Raw genomic sequence first — 21,637 nt, forward strand, 5'->3', positions numbered from 1 at the left:
AGCAACTGTCCGCGCAGCTGCTCTCCCGGCCTCCCTTCTCACAGACCCACGAAATCTGTGGGGAGCCCCAATTGGGGTGGGGGCAGAGGTGCAGTGGATCCGCAGAGGGTGCTGCCCTAGGGAGGGGCAACAAGGAGCCTGGAGTTGAACAGCCTGGGAGATAGAAGGCCCACATTCAAGGTGGTATGTAAAATGGCACGCAGTGGGATGAAACGGGACCAGGGACATCCCTCTCGGGACTCAGTGCAGGCTCCTGCGGGAGCCGAATGCCAGACAGTCAGGAACCACCAACTCCGGCCAAGTTTTGACCGATTCCTGGAAGAGAAGGCTGTCTTGCATCACCTCCTGATTTTAGGGGCCCTTTATTGCTGCCAGAAACAAATCCCTTTTCTAGGTGGAATGGGGTGGGGGTGGGGAGATCTTGGTTAACACATAAACAGTGGAACAAATGGACTTCTACTGAACAGCTAAAGGGGGGGGGGTTTAAACAGGTTCACTTACTTTTACAAATTGTCTACATCCTCTCAGTAGTAGACTCCCCTGGCCCCCCAATTACTCCTGAGGGGTCAGGCATTCCCAGGCTTGTACCCCCTCCTGGGAGGAGGTGCCTTGCGTTGCCATCCCTTGGTTGACTGATCCCCCAATCGCCACAGGCTAGCCAAGGCTTGTGGCCTCAATGGCACTCAGGAGAAAGGATGCTCAGCTCCATGCCCTGGGAAATTGGGGGGGGGGGCGCCCTGGCACAGCCGCCCTGCTTGTTAGTTTCCCAAAAGACTGGAAGGTAGACCCGATGGGGTTTGGGTCTAATCCAGTTTAAAGACTTGAGCTTGAATTTAAAGATGTGACTGTACAGATTATAATGCACCTAATTAGCCATTAAGAGAAAGGATGTTGCACATGCTGAAAAAGCCCCTAAGACCCTCCCTGTGTGGCTGGGGAAGGGCAGAGCTCTGGTTACGGTGGTCCAGAATCGCGGTTCCCAGAAAGAGGCAGCGCAGGAGTATTGCCCTGCGTCATTTTAGCCAGAGAGAGGCTCCCTGGCCACGGCAGCTCCCTTAGACCCTCTCGCTCGGTCGCTCCTGCAACGCTCCTCTCCTCCGCTTTGGCCGGTGTGGTGTAGCGGTTGGTGCCTCTGTTCTACCTTTCGTGCATTTATAACCCATCCTGGTCCAGGCGACTCTAAACGGTGTCCCAAGCAACAGCTGCTGCAGGTGCAAACCCGCCACAGCATCGGAAGGTCCCCCCTCTGGGGCTCTGGCCCAGCCTCCTCACAGGGTGGCGCTTGGGCCGCAGACCAGGGGATCCTCAGGAAACGGTCCTGGAGGGGAAAAGCCTAACGAGCCAATGCTTGTTAGGGAAGCGAGCCGGTCTTACCGGGAAGCTGAATTTCGCCCGAATGCCGCATCGGCACTGGGCCTTGGCCGGCCTCTTTGCTCCCCCTAGACAGCCTGACCTGGAGCCTTGAGGGCAGCTCTGGGGCTCCCCATCCAGGCCATTCCCCACAAACGCCTGCCCGGACAAACTCAGCCACGGGGTCTCCCAGCTCCAGGAAAAGCCAGGCTGCCTTCTGGAGACGGGAAGGCGTCGCTGCAAGAATTCAGAGGAAAGCAGGACCACCTCGAGCTGGTTTGGGGGACCTCTGAATGGGGTGATTCTGCCGGAACTACCCCTTCCCCACCACCAATCCACAGCACACAGACATGCACGCACACGCCCTCTGCCTCTTCACCCTGCCCTGCAGCAGAAGGCTCTAGAAGGAAGCCAGTGGCTCTCTGCAAATCCCAGATTCTTAATCCTTGGAAATCACGTGGATTGCAAGAACTGTGGTACTCCATTCCCAGTGAAAGCAACTCTCATTGAAGCCAATGCAGGTTCAAAGGAAAGTTCATTTATTGGAAAGTAGTGCATGGCTCTAGAAGCATAGCTGGAGCTGTCCCGCGTGCACCAAAACCTAGTTTTACCCACTCCCATTCCTCTCCCCTTTTGGTCTTTGAATCTCTCTTGCGCATGTCGAAGATGTTCTCCGGTTCCCACGTTGATATGACCTTGGGCGTTCCTGAGAGCCAGATAATGGCCCATCTGCGCCTGATGGTTCACCTCCCAACCTTTCCCCCCTTCCTCCCTCTCTACTGTAATGGCAGAAACGAAGCAAGCGAACTAGCAGTGCAAGTGACTGATTGCAAGGGTTCTGACATGGATATTGTATGAAAAAGACATAATGTTCACGTTCAATGGATCTTCTGGGATAACACCCAAGTGTAGCCCTATTTGCTGCTGCTGCTGCTAATGCCATTCACGTGAATATTATGCAAACCCAGAAAAAGGGTTAATTCAGTAATCGCTGTATTGTGTGAACCTACCCACTGTTTGAGTGTGTTTGTCGGCTATCCTTAATTAATTAATTCCTCTCATTCCTTCTTATTGTGTCATAGCAAAATATATCTGAAGTTCAGTCTGTCCTCGCATGTATTTGTAGCATACTTGGATTTGCAAGGGTGTTTGCCCTACAGTCCACAACGGCTGACTTCCTTCAATCTGCCGCTACAGCAAACCTCTGGCTTAGTGCAACATGTGAATCTTGTACTTTGGGCATTTGCATCTTGCATCTGCCAACACAATTTGGGGGAGAGGAATCAACAGGAGGCAATAAATCTTGAAGGAGAGCTGGTGTTTTTGATGACGATACAGGATGCTCGAGTCTCTGCAAGGCTGTTTGTACCATCCTAGACACGACAGACACATGCAGAAACTGTATTTAACTATCAGAACAGCTCCCTCCAAGTAGACCTAGAGAAATGCACACATGCCCCCTCCCCCGGAGCCACCTGGCCTTCTTTGCGCCTGTGTTCAGCTCTGTGGTTTCCAGGGCCCTCTAGTGGCCAGGAGCCCCAGAGAATCTCCCCCCCCCCGTCCTGCCCGCTTCTGCCTCGCCAGCGTGCCAGACTTCAGGAATAGGAGAGCAACATCTGACTCGGTTGTCGGGTCAGGCAGCGGGGTGGGGAGAATTGGTGCTTCAAGAGGGCAAAGCAACAATGTGGGCTTCTCAGGGCAGTCAGTCCATTTCTATTCACCCATTCCTAAAGGCAGCCTTACCATTTGGCTGCCGCATCAAGTCGCCCCCGGCTCAAGAGGTTTCTTCCCCCTTAACAGGAAAGATGCAGTGGGCAGGTCTTTTCTCGCATGCTCGGTGGGTGGCAGATAGCAGGAGGAGCACGGCTGGACAATGACTTTCTAAATGATGTTTGCTTTCATTTGTACATCCCAATCCGCCCTCTGCTGTTTGCATCTGACACACAGCAGCCCTTCCCCGCTTGGAACTGAGTCACACCTGAAATATGGAGGGGGGATTTCCCACAAAGCCTGGCCAGGACAGGGGATGAGCTTTCCTGGGGATGACGCAGATCGAACCTTCAGCCTCTCTTCCACCACCCACCCATGTCAAACAGCCACATCAGGCTTGTAGCCAGCCAAAAGGTACGCCAGAATCGATAGGTTAGCCTCTGGGGGACGATTTAGGAAGGGGAATGGCCCGTTGCCCCCCCAAGCTACCGGCCTGTTGCCTATGACCGTCACAGCAGGTATAATGGACACTTCAGCCACTGGGTTCGCACAGCACCAGTTGACTGAACCGGTTTGATAAAAGTTGATTCCAGCTGTTGCACCCACTTAGCACATGTGTTAATTCAGTAACCGAGGCAAGTGCAGTGCACAAACCTAGCCAAAATATTGCATCGCTTACATTACTTTAACGTATTTTAAATACCTGTCAGAGAGACAGGCTCAACAAGCGACATGACTTAGTTCAGCCTGATGGGCAGTGTCACTTTTGTGAACTTCAAGAATTTAAGGAGTTGACCAAGGGGATGATGGTTTCAGAGATTTCATTTAGTCCCTGAGTTAACCCATGTTTGTGTGGCTTGTGCTATACCTTGAACCCAGAAGAAACCAAAGGGCCTTGCCTTACATAGACCCTGAGACCCAGCAGGTTAAAAGTAGCCAAGCTTCCACCTGGTGTGGATGTTGACCGGGCCTGGTCAATAAAGCTCTTGTGCAAACCGAGCCACCCTGCCCCAGGACTGAGGGCGCCCATCCCTCTCTTAGGAGATGCAAGACCACAGAAACCAGTTGCTATGCTGAAAAGCAGCAGGGGGTTGATCAGCTAGCTCTGCCACCGTGCAACAGACGCCCCAAGAGCGTGGTAGGTAAGAACATCGGAAGGGGGCTAAGACTGGAACAGGCCCTCGGTCCACCTCGTCAGCATCCAGGGACACCCGTGGCCAGCTGGCTACACTTAGGAAGCTGTCCAGCCTTCTCCGCAACCAGCCCTCAAGGCCAGCTGCCTGGGTTCAGGAGGGAGAAGGGGCCAGTAGCAGCCTCTGGGGCCCAGATCCTTCAGAAACCGGTCCAGCCCCCTTTGAACGCCACCCAAATTGGCTGCCCTTATCACAACTGCTGGCTGCCAGCGCTACAGAGGCCCACCACATTGTAATTTTTAATATGGTGGAAAAGAATAAATATATTAACTGCATTTAATTAACATACTTTAATTTTAAGTATATTGAACTTGCTTTTGTCCGGGGTCCAAATCCTCGCTGGAGCACAGACCCTGGTGTGCGGTGCGGCCCTCGGCCCAAAGGAGCTGTGCCACTGGGGCGGGAGCGCCACCGATGCCTCAAGCGGCTGGGCCCGGGGTCAAGGCACCGCACGACTTCTTTGTGAAGAAACACGGTCCCTCATCCCCATCCCCATCCTCCTCTCCGCCATTCAAAATGCTTCAAAGGAGTCTGGAAGAAAAGACTCGGACTGGGATTTGTGGGGCTTTGGTGTGAAAGAGCAGAATCCTTCGCTATCCTGTCAGGGGTGCTTTGGGTGGACAACCAGTTCTGCTGGTGCTCCGAAGGGCCCTCTCCCCCTCCTTGGAAGGACAGCCCGCCAAAGGTTGGCGACAGGCAGCCGCTCCGAAGACAAGTGGCACCTCAGCGCAGGGCAAAGCAGGACCGAGCTCCTTCCCGCCAAGGCCGCGTCTACCCCATCTGCCCCACAAGCTATGCTGGCAAAAGGGGGGGGTCCAGATGCTGGCATCTTTCACCTGCAATCCCATTTTCCTGTAGTTTCGTCATGTTTTTTCTTGCCGCAAAAAATCTGGGAAGGTGGCAAAGGGGTGGGATTGGAGGCACCCAAGGGTTCCCCTCCCCTCCCTTGTACACAGACACGGACCAAGCCCATTTATCATCTTTTTATTCAAAGAAGCCAAACTGCAAACTCCCATTGGAATGAGGACACCTTTGAACACTTAAAAAAAAAGATTTACATGTACGCACACACACACTCCCCTACCTACCTCACAGTTTCTAAACAAGTACAGCAATACTCACAACCACAGAAGCAGATAGGACAATCTCCAGAAACAATCTTCAGTGCAGGATGGGATGCTGAAGGGCAGGACGTGGCAGCGGAGGGGTTTGCCTTGGCACACACGGCGGCTGCACTTGGCAGCCGCGTGGAACCCTCCTGGCACCCTCGGCAAGCCCTGCCTCATCTGTCTCCTGCCCCCACTGATGGAGCTGCCAAGAAGAAACTGAAAACGCCCATTTTAGATCCCCCCCCACCATAAAAGTTCAATTAAACAACAAGCCCATTTCATTCAACCTGGCTTGCTTCCTTCCACACACTAACACCAGGCCTTTGGTTCAGATGACAAGCCACAGTTAACCTCCCACCCAGCAAAAGCTGCTGGGGAGCAAATGCCCCCCGGCTCTCTTGGAACGGGGCTCCATCGTGGGCCCGCTGCCCCTTTAGTCCGCTGCTTCGCGGGTGGGGGCCGCTCAGAGGCCCGAGACGTTCCGTCCCTCCCAAGAGAGCCCGAGATTCTCACCCCCCCTTTCCTGGCGCCTCCAAACAGCAGCCTCCCTTTCCTTTAGCCACCCTAATTAGACTTTTCAGGGGAGGGGGTTACAATCACCTTACCAGCTCATACTTTGCCCCAAACTAAGTTCTCCAGGGCATCGATCACAGTGCAAGTCTGCTCAATGGTAAACCTTAAATGCTACGGGTGCAGGGAGAATGGGGGGGGGGGGAGAAGGGCATCAGAGTTGCCAGAACCACCGGAAAGCTGTGGGGGCGCTCTCCTGCCTTCGTGTGGAACACAAGTGCACGCACGCAGGTGTGCAAGCGCATGCTTCTCTGTTCCGTTCACCCTGGAAGCCCGGCTTGCTCCCAGGGCGCAAGGGGGGAAGAATAAAAAGCAACTTAATTACACCTGTCACCAGGTGACGTCTGTCCCCAAACGGAATGTTTGTCCTTAGCAGTCCGAGGCTCTGGCGAGGCTCAAATTCTGTATTTCGAAAGAGCTCCCTCCCTCCGATGCCCTTTGACGGCATCAATGCTTTATTTTTAACGCACCGAGCACCCAACAATCGTCTCCTCTTTCTGGGAGCCCTTCAGACAGAGAATCCCGCAATCTCCACCAACCACAGACTCTTCACACCTTCTCCGGCCCTTGGGAAAGCAAGAGCCTCCTCCTCCCTCCCCATTAATTCACGGCTTACAGCCCATTAATTACAATGAATTATCGGCAGAAGCAAAAACGAAAACAACCTGCACTTTTACATACTATAAGATTAGTACAGAAATACACTTTTTACCAAGAGCTGTAACTGTCAGTTCAGGAGCGGACGGTGTCACTCTGCTTCAGAAGATGAAGGGCAGGATCTCAGCTAACCTTCCCCCACCGAACCTCTTCTAGAGGGTGGGAATAGAGCTCCCCCATCCCCAGTCTGGGTCCCTCCTGGCTGGCCGGAGGTGGGAATTACCAGAAACCCAGAAGGAGGATTTGTCCAAGAAACGCTGGTCTCAAGGGGAAAAAAGGGATAGCTGTTTAAAAATTTACAAAACGCCACAGGCTCCCCACTGCCAGAAACGGTTGCATCGCCACTGGCTCGTCATGGCAGCGAAGGAAGTGACGGGGGGAAGGGGAGGAAGGGGACATCTCCTCTTTTCAGGTTTTTTTTGGGGGGGGTGTTCTTCACAGCCCTGGACCTGCCATCAAAAAGAATATCTCTAAAGATTTGTTGTGGGGGCGGGGGCACACCAGAGCGGTGGTGGTAGATTTTCCCTACCCCTAAGAGCAAGGGCTGGTAGCTTAAGAGAATGGACCTTGGGGTTACCAGACCTTGCAGCTGTCGCAGTGTGGGTGACCTGAATTTAGGCAGGCCATCAAAAGTTAGATTTTCTGCCGGTGTCTTGGAAACACCACATGTCCAAGAAGAAAAAAGGAGGTCAGCGACTCCAGCCAGAGTGGAGCCAATGGATTGAGATGGACATCTTCCAGCTGAGAGGCTAAGGGACGTCATCCAGACCTCTGTGCTGGCTGTGCCGAGAAGGGCAGATGTTGCAAGTGGTGGGAAAGGCACTTGCAGATTCATCTGGGCAAAGGCAGCATACCTCCCCCAAGAGGGGGTTTGCAGCCCCAAAGAGAAAGGAAAGACAGCGCACAGCTGGGCAGGGGACAGGGTGTCTAGTGCCCCAACCCTTCTATTTCTGCATGTCGCACTGCAGCAGGAGGACAATTGAGGGGTCACTCTTGGCAGCCTCCTTGAACTCCTCCAGGCTGATCTGGTCATCTTTATCCTTGTCCATCTTGGTGAAGATCTTGTCGACCCGCTGCTGAGGTGTCAGCCCATCTTGGTCCATCCGCATCATAATGACGGTGCCCACCATCTTGTAGATAGCCTGAAAGACAGATGGGGAAAATGAGGCCATGGTTCTTCCAGCACTGATCACAAGATCTGCTGCCTGCTTTGCTGCCCCCCTCTGCAATGAACAGCTGTAGACCATGCATAGACTTCTGGATATCTGAAGCTAGGACCACCAGCATGAGACCAGCCCCATGGTGGAAGTGGGTACCATTGCAGTTATCTGTGTTCTTCACTTAGGAAAGGACAACTGGGAATTGCAGGGAACGTTTTCCTGATTTTTGGGTTTGATCAAGCCTATTTTATGGGTTCACAGCAAAAAAATTACAAAGCGGTAGAAAAATGTGTTTCCTTTGACTGGTGATCTGCTGCGACTTTAGCAACATGACTTCAGCTTGGCCAGCCCTGCACTGACCTAATTCTGAACACCAAGCCTGGGGTGGAAATCCATCCAAGAGAACTTCTAGTACCTCAATTATCTCTAGCATCTCTAAACGCGTGATCTTCCCGTCCCCATCCAAGTCGTACATCTCGAAGGCCCAATTCAACTTTTGCTCAAAGCTGCCCCTGGAAGTGACGGACAGAGCGCAAATGAACTCCCGGAAGTCAATGGTCCCGTCTCCGTTCTTGTCAAATGTGCGGAAAGCGTGCTGGGCGAACTTGGACGCATCACCATAGGGGAAAAACTGCAAAAGGAAAAATGGGAGAGGGGCCATCACAAGGGTTGCTGCCAGCAACAGAGACTCACGGGCGAAATTCCTGCAGCTACTCCAGCAGCAGAATCGCATGGCTTGAGAACTTCATCCAACTGGTCCTGAACAGAAAAACTACTACTTGGTTGCTTTTCCCAAGGTTCATTCCAGAAAAATGTCACAAATAACATGAAGAGTCCACCCCATTCCCTTGCAAAGCCAGTATGTGACACGGTAGGACTGAGAAAGCCCTGATTGATTTACAGTCTTGGGTTCAAGTTCGGTAACCCTGGGCTAGTCACTCTCTCTCAGTCTAATCTGCCTCACAGACTTGACGTCACAGTACATAAAATTAATTGGCCACCTTGAGCTCCAGATGGGAGGCTTTGCTGATAAGCCTACATTAGTCGAGTGAGGTTCATTAGATCTACAGTACTCACCCAACTTTCCTAAAATGGGACACCAGAATTTCCCAGCCTTTACGGCTACTCTGAGAGCTTTGGGAGTTGAAGTTCATACATCTAGAGAGTGCTCTGGTTGAAGAAAGTTGCACTAACTCATGCCCTCGCCCCCGCCCCCTCCCCAGCAGCCCCTCCATACCATACCTTGATGTAGAGTTGCTGGAACTCCTCCAGGTTGAGGATGCCCGTGGGGCAGTCTTTCAGAAACCCCTTGTACCACTGCTTCAGCTCTTGCTCATTAAATTCCGTGCTTCTCACCAGGTCATCCAGCATCTCTGGAGCCAACTTGCTATTGTGCTTCCCCATTGTGGGTTCTGGAAAGAGAAATGTGCCAGCCGTGCCACTGCCCTGACATACTCTCCAAGCGTCTCTGTCTCCCTCCCTCTGTCATGTGCCTGTTCTGGGTCTCAGAGCTGCTTGGGGAAGAACCTACTCGCGTCACTCATCAAAAGGACTGTTCCTGTGGATGACGCTACATATATCATAATAAAAAGGAGCCAGAATGGTGATCCACTGACAGCAGGAGAAAGACATGCAAGAAGAAATGACCACACAGAGCAAATAGTCCACATTGTTCAGGGATTAAGCCAACTTCACTGGCATTAGGTTTGCCATTGACCAATGTTGCAGAGAGGAAAGCAACATTGATCTTCAACATTTGGGTGACAGTTGCTTGAGGTTGAACAGCAGCATTGCTGACTTCAAGGTGACAACTCACTACCTCAAGATGCTTCCCAAAAGTGTGGCCCGGGAGAACGGTCTCTATACTAGACTATCAGGAAGCCCCGCTTTTTCCACAGAGTGGCCAGGCCATAAGGAGACACAATCTCCTCTGTAATCCATGTTGTGCAACTGGCATAGTAATACGGGTAGTCCTTGTTTAGGAACCACAACTGGGACCAGCAACTCGATCATTAAGCAAAGTGGTCACTAAGTGAAACAGTGACTGTGTTTATAATCTTATTTCAGCTTTCCTTTGCTTTATGGACCTGCTTTACAGATTGTTCACAGTTACTTTTTCATTACTATTGTAACTGCAAACGGTTGCTAAACATAGTTTTTTTGTTTTTAATAGTTTTTAATGGATAAAACCAATTTAGTTTTTGTTTTAATTATGTATGCCACCCAGAGTCATATGCAAGTGAGATAGGTGGCTAGCTAGCTAGCTAAATAAATAAATAAGGCAATCATTAAATGAGGACTACCTCTATCATTTAAAATTTGGAGCCATCAGTCCACCTTGCTCTTTTGAATCCTGAAAAACTGTAAATTTCATCCTTGGTCTTTTATCGGACCATATGTAATTCATTACCTGTTTACGTCAGTCATTTAATACTTTGTTTTCAATGTATATTGGAATCTTTTGGAACAGAAAGTTAAGCCTTGCTCGATCTTTGTTTTAACAGCTGCAATTCTTCCTAATCAAGACAATTTTAGTTTCCTCCATCTCGAAATGTCTACTGTTATATTTTTCCAAATCGTGAATGCACTTGTGGTCAGAGGATGCATTTTTCCCCACATCATACCCAAAGCACACTGGTCTTCTAGCCAGTGTCCTAGTCCTGTATAATCAGAGATATTATCCTCTTAAATGGGGTCTCTGCACTAGATATGCCTAGGAAAAAAAAAAAAGCAAAGGATTTTTCGGCATTTTAACTAACAGTTTCTATTCCTGTGACAAAAGTTCAGAAATCCATGAAACTCAAATGACGCTTTGCTACTGGCTCGCACCACTGCTAAAAGCTTTGCCACAAGAAACATCCATGTAAGTTGGCAACCAAAGTGGGTGAGCTGGCATACGCTGATAAGAGCAAATTATTGTAATATATGTTATTTATTTATTCATTCAGGCCCAATCATGAAGTCTAGTTTTTTCAGTTTATACAGGAAGATATCCAAGCAGAAGCCATTTGAATTTTGCTGCCAATCTGCATCTTCCTTCCCCAGTTCCCAAAGGCACCGGTGCTACCAGCTGTACCGGTCACTGCCCCTCGCACTGCAGTAAGCAGCAGAAATGACAAAGGCCGTTACGAAGACGGCCCTGGATGTCACGGTCTTGCTCACTGAACTGCACACGGGACAGCCGTGTTCTTTACTTCAGTCAGGAAGCACGCAAACAGCACTTCTCTCCTCTTTCTCCAAAATGCTGGCGCGAGCCTTTGCTTGTCTCACCGCTGATACTGCTAGTTAAGACAGGCAACCTGGAGCCCTCCCTGTGTTTTGGCTTGTGAGGCGTATGGTTGTTGAGGGAAACGGCGCAGGGAAGAGAGGTTATACACACCAGCAGTCACCCTTGCACACCCCAGCGGCAGGAATTTTGTCGGTACGTGTAGTGGAGAAAAGGCTTGAGAAATGCCACCCTCTGCCCTCTGTTAAAGCCATGCTGCTGGGCTCTCTCACCCACAGTTTTCTCCCTTTGGGGAAGGAACCTCAGGTGACCGATGCGTTTCCTTTCCCTGCAAAAGCTCGGCTGGAACGCCTTTCGAGCACCGGGAGGGCTGCCACATGGGAAAAGACGGAGCCTCCTTCTCTGCGGCTTCGAAAGCTGGCCGGGACCAAATTCGCCAAAGTCATGAGAGGAGAGATCACGGGAAGCTGCCCAATAGCACAGCAGTCAGCTATGACCCCGGGCAAGCCTCCTTCTGGGGCTCTCCCCATTCTGGGGAGTCAGAGCGCTCCATCGTGTCCTGCCTAGCACCGGGAGCCCTTCTGCCCGGCCAAGGGTCATTCCGTCACCAGCCTTTCCCCTGCAGCCAATCCCTGTTTGCTGGCTGATTAAAACTATGGATGGTACCAGCTGGGAAGAGCTGGTCTTCATTTACGAACAGAGGAAGGCTTGCCAGGTTCCTGCTTGGAGGACAGGATCACCTTCTGGATCCTGTTACAGCAGGATCCCATCTTCGGCAGGGGAGAGCAGGCCTTGCTCTGGAGTAGGTGAGTGTCAGATTGCACCTTGGCCTTCCAGCTTGCAATAATGCAGGAGCAGAGCAGAGTTTTGTCACTAAGGAAGCCCACTGGCGATAACCAGACTTCTGAGAAAATACTCAGTGCATCAAATCACCCAAGGCAAACTCTCCCAGTACATGCAAATTCCGGGTGCATTCGTCCTTCTATGAAAGGCAGGAATCTGGGCCCCCACCCTTGCCAGCGGTTTAGCAACCATTAGGGGTCACAGGTTCCCCTGCCCTATAGCAAGAACCTTTCACAGAAGACCTCCTAAGCTGAATGAGGGGATCTTCCTTCCCCATCTTCTGTGCCTCCATTCCTCTGCCCCCCCCATAAACTCCTCAAGCGAGGAGCCTCTCTCACACTTCAAAGCAGGTTTGCCATTACCATAAGGTTGACCAGCTGGAGAAGGTGGGTATGGCCCTATTGGCTGGGTCAATGAATGCAAACAAAGCCCCTGACGCAAGTCACTTGGAGGTCAGCACCTTCTGTTCAGTGGGGCTCGTTTATGGACGACGACTCACACGAATGCTTCACTGAGGGAAAAGAATGACTGATAACTGCTTTCAAGCAAGCCCTCAACTGAGATGGGGGTGCAGGTGATGGGGGAGCACAGGGACTGACAGGTCTGTTCTTACTGCTCTCTCCCTGGGAGCAGAAACGATTGGGGCAGTTTGTGGTACCAACAGATTAGCCCAGCAAAAAGGGAGTTTTGGTGGGTGCTTTGCATGGTGCAGGAACCTGACTATTCTCCTCTGCCCCCAGACCACAGTGCAGCTCCACGACAGGAGCTGTTCATGGAGAACCAAGGACCCTACTGGCAGCAAGACCCAGGCAGCCTGCATTGCTGGTTCTGCACTCCAGCAGCAAACTGAGAGCATGCAAAGCTGCCTTCTGGAGAGGTCCAACAGCCAGCACTGTGAGATGGCCCTGAGCGAACTGCAGCATGTTTAGCTCTGAGCTTCAGTCTGCCTGAACAGACGAAGCTGCATTTGAAGGCAAGAGCACCTGTCTGAGACGCAGGAAGCCCTGGATAATCCCAAATCTTGGGGACCCTGAGCTCCTCCAGCATCCTCCCCGCTGGCCAGGTTGCCTGGGCTGCTGTCCTCCAGCAAAGTCTGGAGGATTGCAGGCTTCCTACTCCCCCGCCCCTACCCCAGTAAAGCAGCCTCTGGAGGAAATGGGTGCGTCTCTGGACTCACAGCACAGGAGGCCCATCAAAGACAGATCCCCGGGAGAAATGTCCATGTAGCGACCAAGCTCCCTGGAAGCCCAAATGCTTGGAGGATCAGGGGGAGGCTTTGGAGAAGGTGACACAGAGGGCAAGTCACACATGTTCCGTGGAGGTGCCCGTCCCACTTTGCAAAAGGAAAGCTGGTGCTGAACTAATGCCTCCAGTTCTTGGGTCAGTTTCTCTTCCACTCTCTCCTTTCGGGGCCAAGGAACTGACAACTACCGTTCCCTCTCAAAAGGCACATTTCTTTTGACCTTCATAGAAGTCAAGGGCTGGGAGATTTTGTTTTTCTTGTCAGGCTTCTGTTCCCGAAAGTGCCTGGGCCCCGTTGTGCCAGCAGGCAGCGAGAAGGGCAGGAATCCCAGTTCTTTCTTTACCGCCCACCAAGGGCCATAGCAGCTTGTTTCATGCAGCATTCCACAAGTACCCAGCCACATGCAAGTGGTGCAGAAAGGGCGTAGCGTGGAATTTTGTCTACAGAAAAAGGATTGTCCTAAGAAGCACCCTTTTGGAACAGACAGAAGCGCCTGGTCTCCATGGGGTCCAGCAGCAAAATATGAAGAGAACAGCTTCCTCCTGACTGTGGTTCTTCAGCAAGTGAGGGCTGAAGAAATACTGCCCCTGAACTTGGATGTTTCATTTCAGCACCATGCCTAATAATCACCGATTCCCCTTATCCTTCCGGGGGCAATCCCCCTGCCTTGTGATGGCAAGTTCTGGATGATCATTCCGTAGGATGCGAAGAACCGCTCTCTGTAATTCTGGGCAATACTGCAGGTCTCACTGCTTGAGCCATTTTTGCAAAGGCATTGCAAGAAATATTTTTTTAAATTTTATTTTTTAAAAGCACTTTAACAAAAAAGTGAAAGAAATACATAACTCAGTACTTTGCAAGAAAGAAGTCTGATCTTTTTCCTAATAATCCAGGGCAAATGGAAAAAAAAAAAAAATCCAGCAGGCTCCCAAGTAGCAAGAGGAAAAACATTCCCGTCCAAACCTTGAACTGCTGCAGGAGTGGCTGTGGGTTAATGGCTCCTCTGTATCCAGGACTTTGTCATCTTTGGTGCTGGATGGGGTAGCACTGCCCCAGAAGACCCAGTGTGTAATCTGGGGGTCCTCCTGGACTCATGGCTCCCGCTCGAAGATCAGTTGGCAGCCGTGGCCAGGAGGGCTTTTGCACAGCTCTGGATTGTGCACCAGTTACGCCCTTTCCTGGATTGGGATGCCCTTCGAATGGTCACTCACGCCCTTGTTATCTCCCAGATAGACTACTGCAATGCACCCTACATGGGGCTACCCTTGAAGAGTATCTGGAAGCTTCAGCTGGTCCAGAATGCAGCCGCGCGGGCTATTTTTGGAGCCCCAAGAAGGGCCCATGTAATGCTGCTGCTCCGCAAGCTGCATTGGGTGCCAGTTTGCTTCCGGGTCCAATTCAAGGTGTTGGTTATCACCTTTAAAGCCCTACATGGCATGGGGCCAGGTTACCTAAGGGACTGCCTCTCTCCTATGACTTCAACCTGTCCCACCCGATCGCATAGAGAGGGCATGCTTCGGACCCCCTCAGTGAAAGAACTTCGACTGGCAGGGTCCAGAAGGCGGGCCTTCTCGGCTGTGGTCCCGCCCTTTGGAATATCCTGCCCCCAGAGGTGAAATCGGCCCCACACTCCTGGCCTTCTGGAGGGCTTTGAAGACCTGGCTCTGCCATCTGGCCTGGGGTGGGGAGGGAAGGCATCAAGTGTGGGGATGGCTAGTTCCTTAGAAGCCTTTCATCTGCAGCTCTGGGAACCATCAGCCTCTTGGACTTTCTCTTTTTTGATAATGCTGTGTATAGTTTTTATGCTTTCTGTAATTTTATATATATTTATTGTTTTAATGGATCATGTGAGCCACTCAGAGTCCCCCATTAGGGGGAGATGGGCAGAGATAAATCAAATAAATAAATAAATAAAGTAAGTAAGTAAGTAAGTAAGTAAGTAAGTAAGTAAGTAAGTATTATATGTGGCCAAAGTTGAGTTGCCTGTATGTGAAATGAAATCTGTACATGCTCAGACACACAGTTTTTTTTTCATTGCTTTGTGCAACCCGGGGCTTGCTATTAAAGAGACGGGATCCTCACTGAGTCCCATTCATTCAATCCTGCGTGGGGCCCAGTGACTGAATGACTAGGAAAGCGCAATACCGGAATGGGGGTGGGGGTGGGGGGAGAGCAATGATGTTTCCAAACCCAAATTAACCAGCCTTAAGGCTCATGGAAAGTCTATTTTACAAGTACAAAAACAGGTGTAAATGCTTAAAGTACACTGTACTGCTTTGCAGGCTACAATTAACTTTTTAAAAATGTAAAGGAAGAGAAAAAGCCATTTCACTATTCCCCTCTCTCTGTACATTAGGCTAGCAGAGAGTTCTGTTGACGGTCATGGGGAAACTTGCCCTTGTACTTTGAAGACGGTCTGTCCTCCCAGAAGTCTTGTGCTGCCCTTGCGCCCCAAACGTCGTATCTCTTCGCTCCTACTGTGTTTCACCAGGCACCTCTTTATCTGGGGGAGGGGGGCATCGCTTCAGTCCATCCCACCTTCCTTCCAGAGGCACAGGCGCCACACGTATCGCACTCGCTTCTGCAATTCTTGCCCCAGACAACAACCCTGCAAAGTGGGGTGGGTCAAGAGGCACTGAGTGGCCCAAAGTCATGGGGGGAACTTCCGGGGCAGACTTAAACATACCTTCCCCCATTTTCCTCCGCTCCTTAACCACTGCACCCCGGTGGATCTCTCGGACTAATTTTGTTGGAAGGGTTGTCTGCTATGACAAAGTCTAATGAGACCGGAAACGAGTTGCTCTTTAAGGCTCAGCTAACTGACAGCTGCTTTGCACCCTCGGCCTCCTCATCTCTCCCAGACTGGATAGTCGTGGATGATTTTCGGAGGGCAGAGAACGGAAGAGCAGTCATTTCACTGCCCCCTTCCTCTGCTGCACATGGCAACGGATGCTGTGGCTGTCATGGCAACCGCTGCACCGTCGTGAGATTGTCCCCAGCAACAGCAGCAGCAAACGTCCTCCCTGAAGCGACTGGCCGACTGGCCCTTTCATCCATGCGCATCTCTGCCTTCTTCTCCCCGCTGACTATCTTTTATGACCAAGCAAAAAGAGCCATGGACGCCCTTCTCCAACGCCACAGAAACATTCAGAAAACACACGGACCCTCCCAAAGTAGGATGAGATGGGTCCTCCGAGAGCCTCAAGCAGCCCCCGTCTCCCCAAAGTCTCAAAACAAGCCAAGCTGCCGAGGGATGCTTGTGCCCCACGGCAAGGGAGAGAGCCCAGCCCTCCTCTCCAGCAGACCTCGCTTTAATCCTCTCTGGGAAGAGCCTCAAGCAGCCAGTTCAGGGGAGGAAGAGAAATAACAAACTGGCAGCCGGCCGTAGAGCTTTGGCTCTGTCGGGACCAAACTTACCACAAAGGAAACAGAAAGGAAAGGGAGCATCGCTTTTTTTCTCAACTGGGGGAAAGGATTAATTTTGTTCTTTCAGCTGCCAAACTTTTAGAAAATTACTTAGTAGCTTATGGTTACTGAAGCTCCAGGCAAGAAGTCGCTGCCATTTTGCAAGACCTGCTGACGTCTTGCAAGGCCCATTTTTCAGCAGAGCCAAAGATGGTGCAGCCTACTTCTCAGGGAAGTGGCGGGCTCTCCTTCACGGGACGCTTTCAAGCAGAAGCTGGGCCCACTTGCCAGGAATGTTTCAACCGGGACTCCTTCACCAAACAGCCTTGATAGCCACCGTGGCTCCCTCAACGCTGTCATGCCTACACCAAACGCTCTTCAGGGCAAAAGAGCGCAGCACTGGACTGATCAGTAACATAAAGCGACACGTGATGGACTCACAGAAGCTTAAGCGTACCTTGCGAACGACCTAAGACTGTGTCCACCCTCTGAAACAGAGCAGGCAATCCCAAAAAACCTTACCGAAAGTCCTACGGGACTGGAGGCTTTCCACCTCTGAACCCTCAGGCTCCTTATGGAGCTGGGGAAAAGATCTGAAAGCAAACTTCTGGCTAGCTTTATTTGGGGGTTCTCAACAATGCTACAAAGGGAAGCAAAATGGAAGGAGGTATAAGTACCATAACGCTAACCGAGCACAAGACTAGGAGAACCTCTTTCAGAACTGGAGGCTTAAATGCTTTGGAGTGCTGCTTTCCGCTGAAAGATTGAAGCGAGGAATGTCTGTTTGCTAAGAAGGCATCTATGTGCACATATGTGGGGGGGGGGGGACTGCCCTTCTCCAAGAACTCCCACAGCCTTCTGCAACCCACCCAGGAAGGGAAACAGATACGCAGCACGGATGCAGCTAGCTGTCCCCAACAACCATGGTTAGGAGTCCCTCCTTTCTGCCTGACGGGGCCACTGCTCCAGATGCCAGTTCCTGTCCTCGCTGTCTCCATACCGCCAACAGCGAGGTCTCTTGAAGTCAACAGTTTCACCTGATGGACCGTCACACCCACATCTCTGGGCTGCATTCCAGCTCCCCGTCAGCACCTGAAGTCACTGCATTTTTCAACATGCCTCCTGCACCCAGAATGGCTGCCAGGCTCCACGCCATTTTGCCCGTTGCGCTTCTTGGCGCAAGCGCGCTTGTCCACCCTCGGAAGGCAAGGGCAGCCTGCAGGCATCACCACCACTGGGGTGTAGCTCCACTGAGCTCAAGGAAACTGCCCCCCCCCTTTTTTGTTTGACCCACGGGCTTTCTGTGCCGGTCCAGGCAGGGGGTTAGTTTGATTTTCTTAATTTTTGCATAAGGGAACAGAAAACGGGATGTAAAGGAGCGTCCATTTGCATAATTCCCCACAAGAGAATGAGAAATGGGGCTGGTAAGGGTGGATTTTTGTCCTTCCTTTAAAACCCTACAACTAGAGATAGCGCTTTTAAAAACCAAAACCAAATGGCAAACACCACTTTGCTTGAGGTGTCATTTTGCCGTAAGTGGTGTCGTTCCTCCCAGTGGCCGTTTGTACAGTGTTCTGAGACCGGGAGGGAAGGTCTGGGAACAGGGCCACAAAGCGGGCCTTCAGCGGCACGCAAAGCTCCACAGCTCAGAGCCCTGAGATTTAACCAGAGATTCCCTTTCTTGGCCTTCTTTGCTTATTGAATGTTTTCTCCATAATCACGAAGGACAGAAACTTAAGCCAAAAGCAGGCCGTGAGGGTAAGAAAAGTCATGCCACCGAGCTCCGCTTGAGACAGAATCTCCATCAGACACAGGAACGTCCCTACCTGAGGCTGACTACCTCACCTTGGATGAGAGGGACCCCAACCCCAGGAGATGGCCTACGAAAGGGGAGCCAGCACCTCTTAGTGCAAGAGGCAAATTCTTCAAATGACAAGATCAGCCCTGGGCGCCCACTGACACAGTCTTCATCCAGCATGTCCAAAGGCTGGCTGGAAACAGAAGAGTCTGCCTCAAACCACTGTAGGAGGAGAGCTGTTTCGGTCTGCGGTAGCCCAAGATCACGAGGAGTCGGGTAGCGCCTGCAGGTAGCTGCAACTCATGGAAGCGTGTGCCTTTTGATAATCCGTTAGCGGGGAAAGGTGCTAGTCTGCTTCTTCTTAGACTCCTTCTGACTTTCCACTCCAGATCAGTCATCTCAGAATCAACCTGAGAGTGGAAGGGCCCTTTGAGACCAGCGAGTCCACCCTCTTGCTCAGTGCAGGGGACCCCATTCCACCAGCCCTGACAGATGGCTGTCCAGCCTTTGCTCGAACCCACCCAGGGAAGGGGACGCCGTGGCCTCTCTGGGAACTGGTCCTGCTCTCAAACGGCCCTTCCCGTTAGGAATTTTTTCCCCAACACTTGGTTGGAATCTGCCTTCCTGTCACTTCAGCCCATTATTCCATGTCCTGCGCTGTGGAGCGCTAGAGGCGGGCCGTGTCCATCCTCTTGGGGTGCTGGATACTTTTTGGCAAGAAAGAGCTGAGCTATGACACCCTTAGGACTGCCGTGCATTCACAGCAGGAGCCATGAAACACTCCGCCCCCTTCACTTTGCCACAGGGGAAAACAACACTGATCTCATCGTGCTTGCAAGATGTTCTGAACACTAGAAAATGGGTCCAAAAGGACCTCCTACTCCGGCTGCTGCCCGTCATTTGCTGGACAACTGACGTCCCTCTGCAGACCTACAGGAATCCGTCCCGAAACTCAAGGAGAAAAATTTTTATCAAGTGGACCTCTTTCCCCCTCCTCTCTTACTTGCCCACCCCCGCACTCCTGCTGACTCCTTTCTTGCTCTGTTTTCTAATCTGGCCTTTCCCAGCCTGTGCCCAGAAACATCAAGCGATCTCACAGACTCGGGGGGGGGGGGGGGGGAGGCCACGTTAAAGGCTCAGTGAATGCAAGAGAGCAAGAGAGCTTTGGGTGTGGAAGGAAGAAAATCCAAATAATCTGGTGCCCAATACACACCTAAACTTAGGCTACGTTAGTGTTCTTACCATGGTTATTCTCTGGGTTCACATAAACCACTGAATCAGAAACTAAATACAGTGGTGTGGGTCCACTCACTGAGCCCCCTCCAAAACACAACCAAGCTGGCTACGTTGGGTGAATGCAGCTGGCTCAGATTCGTATCCGGTCCATTTAAGTGTGCTTGTGAATACATCCAGTGGAAAGTCCTCCTGCACAACCACTTGCAAAACAAGGTGTTTGGCCCATATGGGCTCAGCCCACACCAGGGGTTTCCAACTGTTCCACCGCTGAACCCATGGCTTCCTCCTTACACAGACTACAACTTTCAACCCCATCTTGCTGGATAAGATGCTGACTTGCAAAGGCAGGCCTGAGGAGAGCAGACCCACATCTGCCCCCTCCCAGTGAACGGCCTGACTGGCTCTTCCAGTTCCTGACCCAAAGACAGCCCAGGGGGGCAATCAGTCCCTCAGTCCAGTCCATTAATAGGGCCCAGGGTGGCAGGCAGTTGGCTTGATCTCTTATAAAGATAGGCGCCAAGGCTCTTTGTCCACACAGCATCCCATTCAGGTCAGCTCCATCAGCAAAGACTGAGGTCCATCCTGTCTAAGGGGCTTGCTCTGCTTCCCTCTTTGGGCTGGGTACAAGCTGAATCTCCAAGGGGGCTGGAGCTTTGGGGCTTCAACATGTTGATCCTGGGAAATGCAGGCATGTGGATTTTAGACACCAAGACCCATTTGCTTGCTACCCCCAGGAGCCTCCTGCCCCCATGGGGGGAGTGCGGGTGCATGTGTGATGAGAAGGGCTTGCTCACCCTGCCCTCATTGGACACAGCAAGAGCCTTTTTATCACCTCCCTCTGCCTGGCCAACAATTGCAAAGACCCTGATGGATCAAGGAGAACCTTTGGGGGCCGGGAGGTGGGTAACCGTTTGGATGCAGAGAAGCAGGTTATGGTCAAAAGTCAGCATCTTCCTTCTCTAGGTGCCTTTAAAAATTAGGTGGAAAGTAGAAAAATGCCCCTCCTCCTCCCCCCACTTCAGAGAACAGTCAGACCTGCCATTTCTCTTTCTCGGTTGAGAGGAGGCAACACCGCAGCTTCCTTGCCTGCTCCTCCCCATCTGCCGGTTTGCAAAGGCAGGAGCCTCACCCTGCACCCAGCCACCCCCCCCCCCCGGTGCCAGTCAGAGATTTCATAAGATCAGACACTGACTCGCTGAAAAGGATGTGTGTAACGGGGGGGGGGGGAGTGCCGGGCAGGCAGGTTTATGGATGGAGGCCCACGGAGTTCGGGGGGGAGGAGCGACGAGGGAGACGCGTGTGAAAAGGAACCGCTTCACACCTCCCGGCTTCACCTGAGCCAGAGGGCAGCGCCTGGTTCGCGTTCCATCACTCCGCTCCAGAACGGCCGAGGAAGCCTAAAGGCACGAGGCTCCCGGAGCTTTCGCAGAGCGTTTCCTCCTCCCTCGGCCCGGCGCTCCGCCGCGCCGCGCCGCGCCCACCCGCCCAGCCACCCCCGGGATGGAGGCGCTGTCGAGCGGAGCTCTCAGGCAGGAATCCGCAGGAGCCCTACGAGAAGACGGCTCCGCTGCCACCTTTGCCCGCGGCGCGCCCCCCCCGGATGGGGGCCCACCGGCAGAGATCCCGGGGGCGGCAGAACTGCGCCAAACAGCATCTCCCAACCTCCCGAAGCGCGCCGCCCCCTCCCCTCCCTCCCTCCCCCGGGCGGCGCCGCGGCGGCTCACCTTGCAGGGCGCGGGTCGGTCGCTCGGTCGCTCGGCCGGCTGCCTGCCCTCTCCGGGAGTGCGCGCCCAACGCAGAGCGGGAGCCGCGGGAGCAGGCGAGCAGCGGGCGCTCCACCGGGAAGCGGGAGGAGGAGCCTCCGCCGCCTGGAGCCCCACCTGCGCCGCCACCGCCTTCGCCACCTTCCTTCCCCGCCTCCCCTTGTATCAGAATGTGGCTCGCCCGGCCGGAGGAGGGAGGGCGCCCGCCGTCCGCCGGCTTCGCGCTCAGCCCCATTGGCTGCGCCGAGTGGCAGTCATCCCCGCTTTCGCTCCCGGCGGGGCTCCGGCTGGTTCCCGCCCCGCCTGGTTCCCGCCCCCGCCGCCGCGGGAGAGACGAAGAGGGTCGCGCTCGGCCGAGCCCGCAGCGGGCGGAG

General features: G+C 52.6%; 1 protein-coding gene across 1 annotated transcript; it reads right to left on the reverse strand.

Annotated features, from left to right (window-relative positions):
• Positions 1-83: 83 nt before the first annotated feature.
• On the reverse strand, positions 84-21,433 carry HPCAL4 (hippocalcin like 4). Its single transcript, XM_088154007.1, has 4 exons — positions 21,225-21,433; positions 8,992-9,161; positions 8,165-8,380; positions 84-7,731 (listed from the first exon to the last, which is right to left on the reverse strand). The coding sequence occupies exons 2-4, from the start codon at positions 9,151-9,153 to the stop codon at positions 7,534-7,536; spliced, it is 576 nt and encodes a 191-aa protein (XP_088010133.1). The 5' UTR covers positions 9,154-9,161; positions 21,225-21,433; the 3' UTR covers positions 84-7,533.
• Positions 21,434-21,637: the final 204 nt, after the last annotated feature.

Source organism: Python bivittatus, unplaced genomic scaffold (genome assembly GCF_059951505.1).
Source record: "Python bivittatus isolate LINGU-HERP-01145 unplaced genomic scaffold, Pbiv_v1 ctg000040_np1212, whole genome shotgun sequence".
Lineage (NCBI taxonomy): Eukaryota > Metazoa > Chordata > Lepidosauria > Squamata > Pythonidae > Python > Python bivittatus.

Coding starts and splice junctions, on each gene's coding strand:
- HPCAL4 (XM_088154007.1), bottom strand. CDS start 9,153: ATGGGGAAGCACAATAGCAAGTTGGCTCCAGAGATGCTGGATGACCTG. Junction 8,381..8,991: donor TCCAGCAACTCTACATCAAG/GTATGGTATGGA, acceptor TTCCTTTTGCAG/TTTTTCCCCTATGGTGATGC. Junction 7,732..8,164: donor AGATGCTAGAGATAATTGAG/GTACTAGAAGTT, acceptor TCTGTCTTTCAG/GCTATCTACAAGATGGTGGG.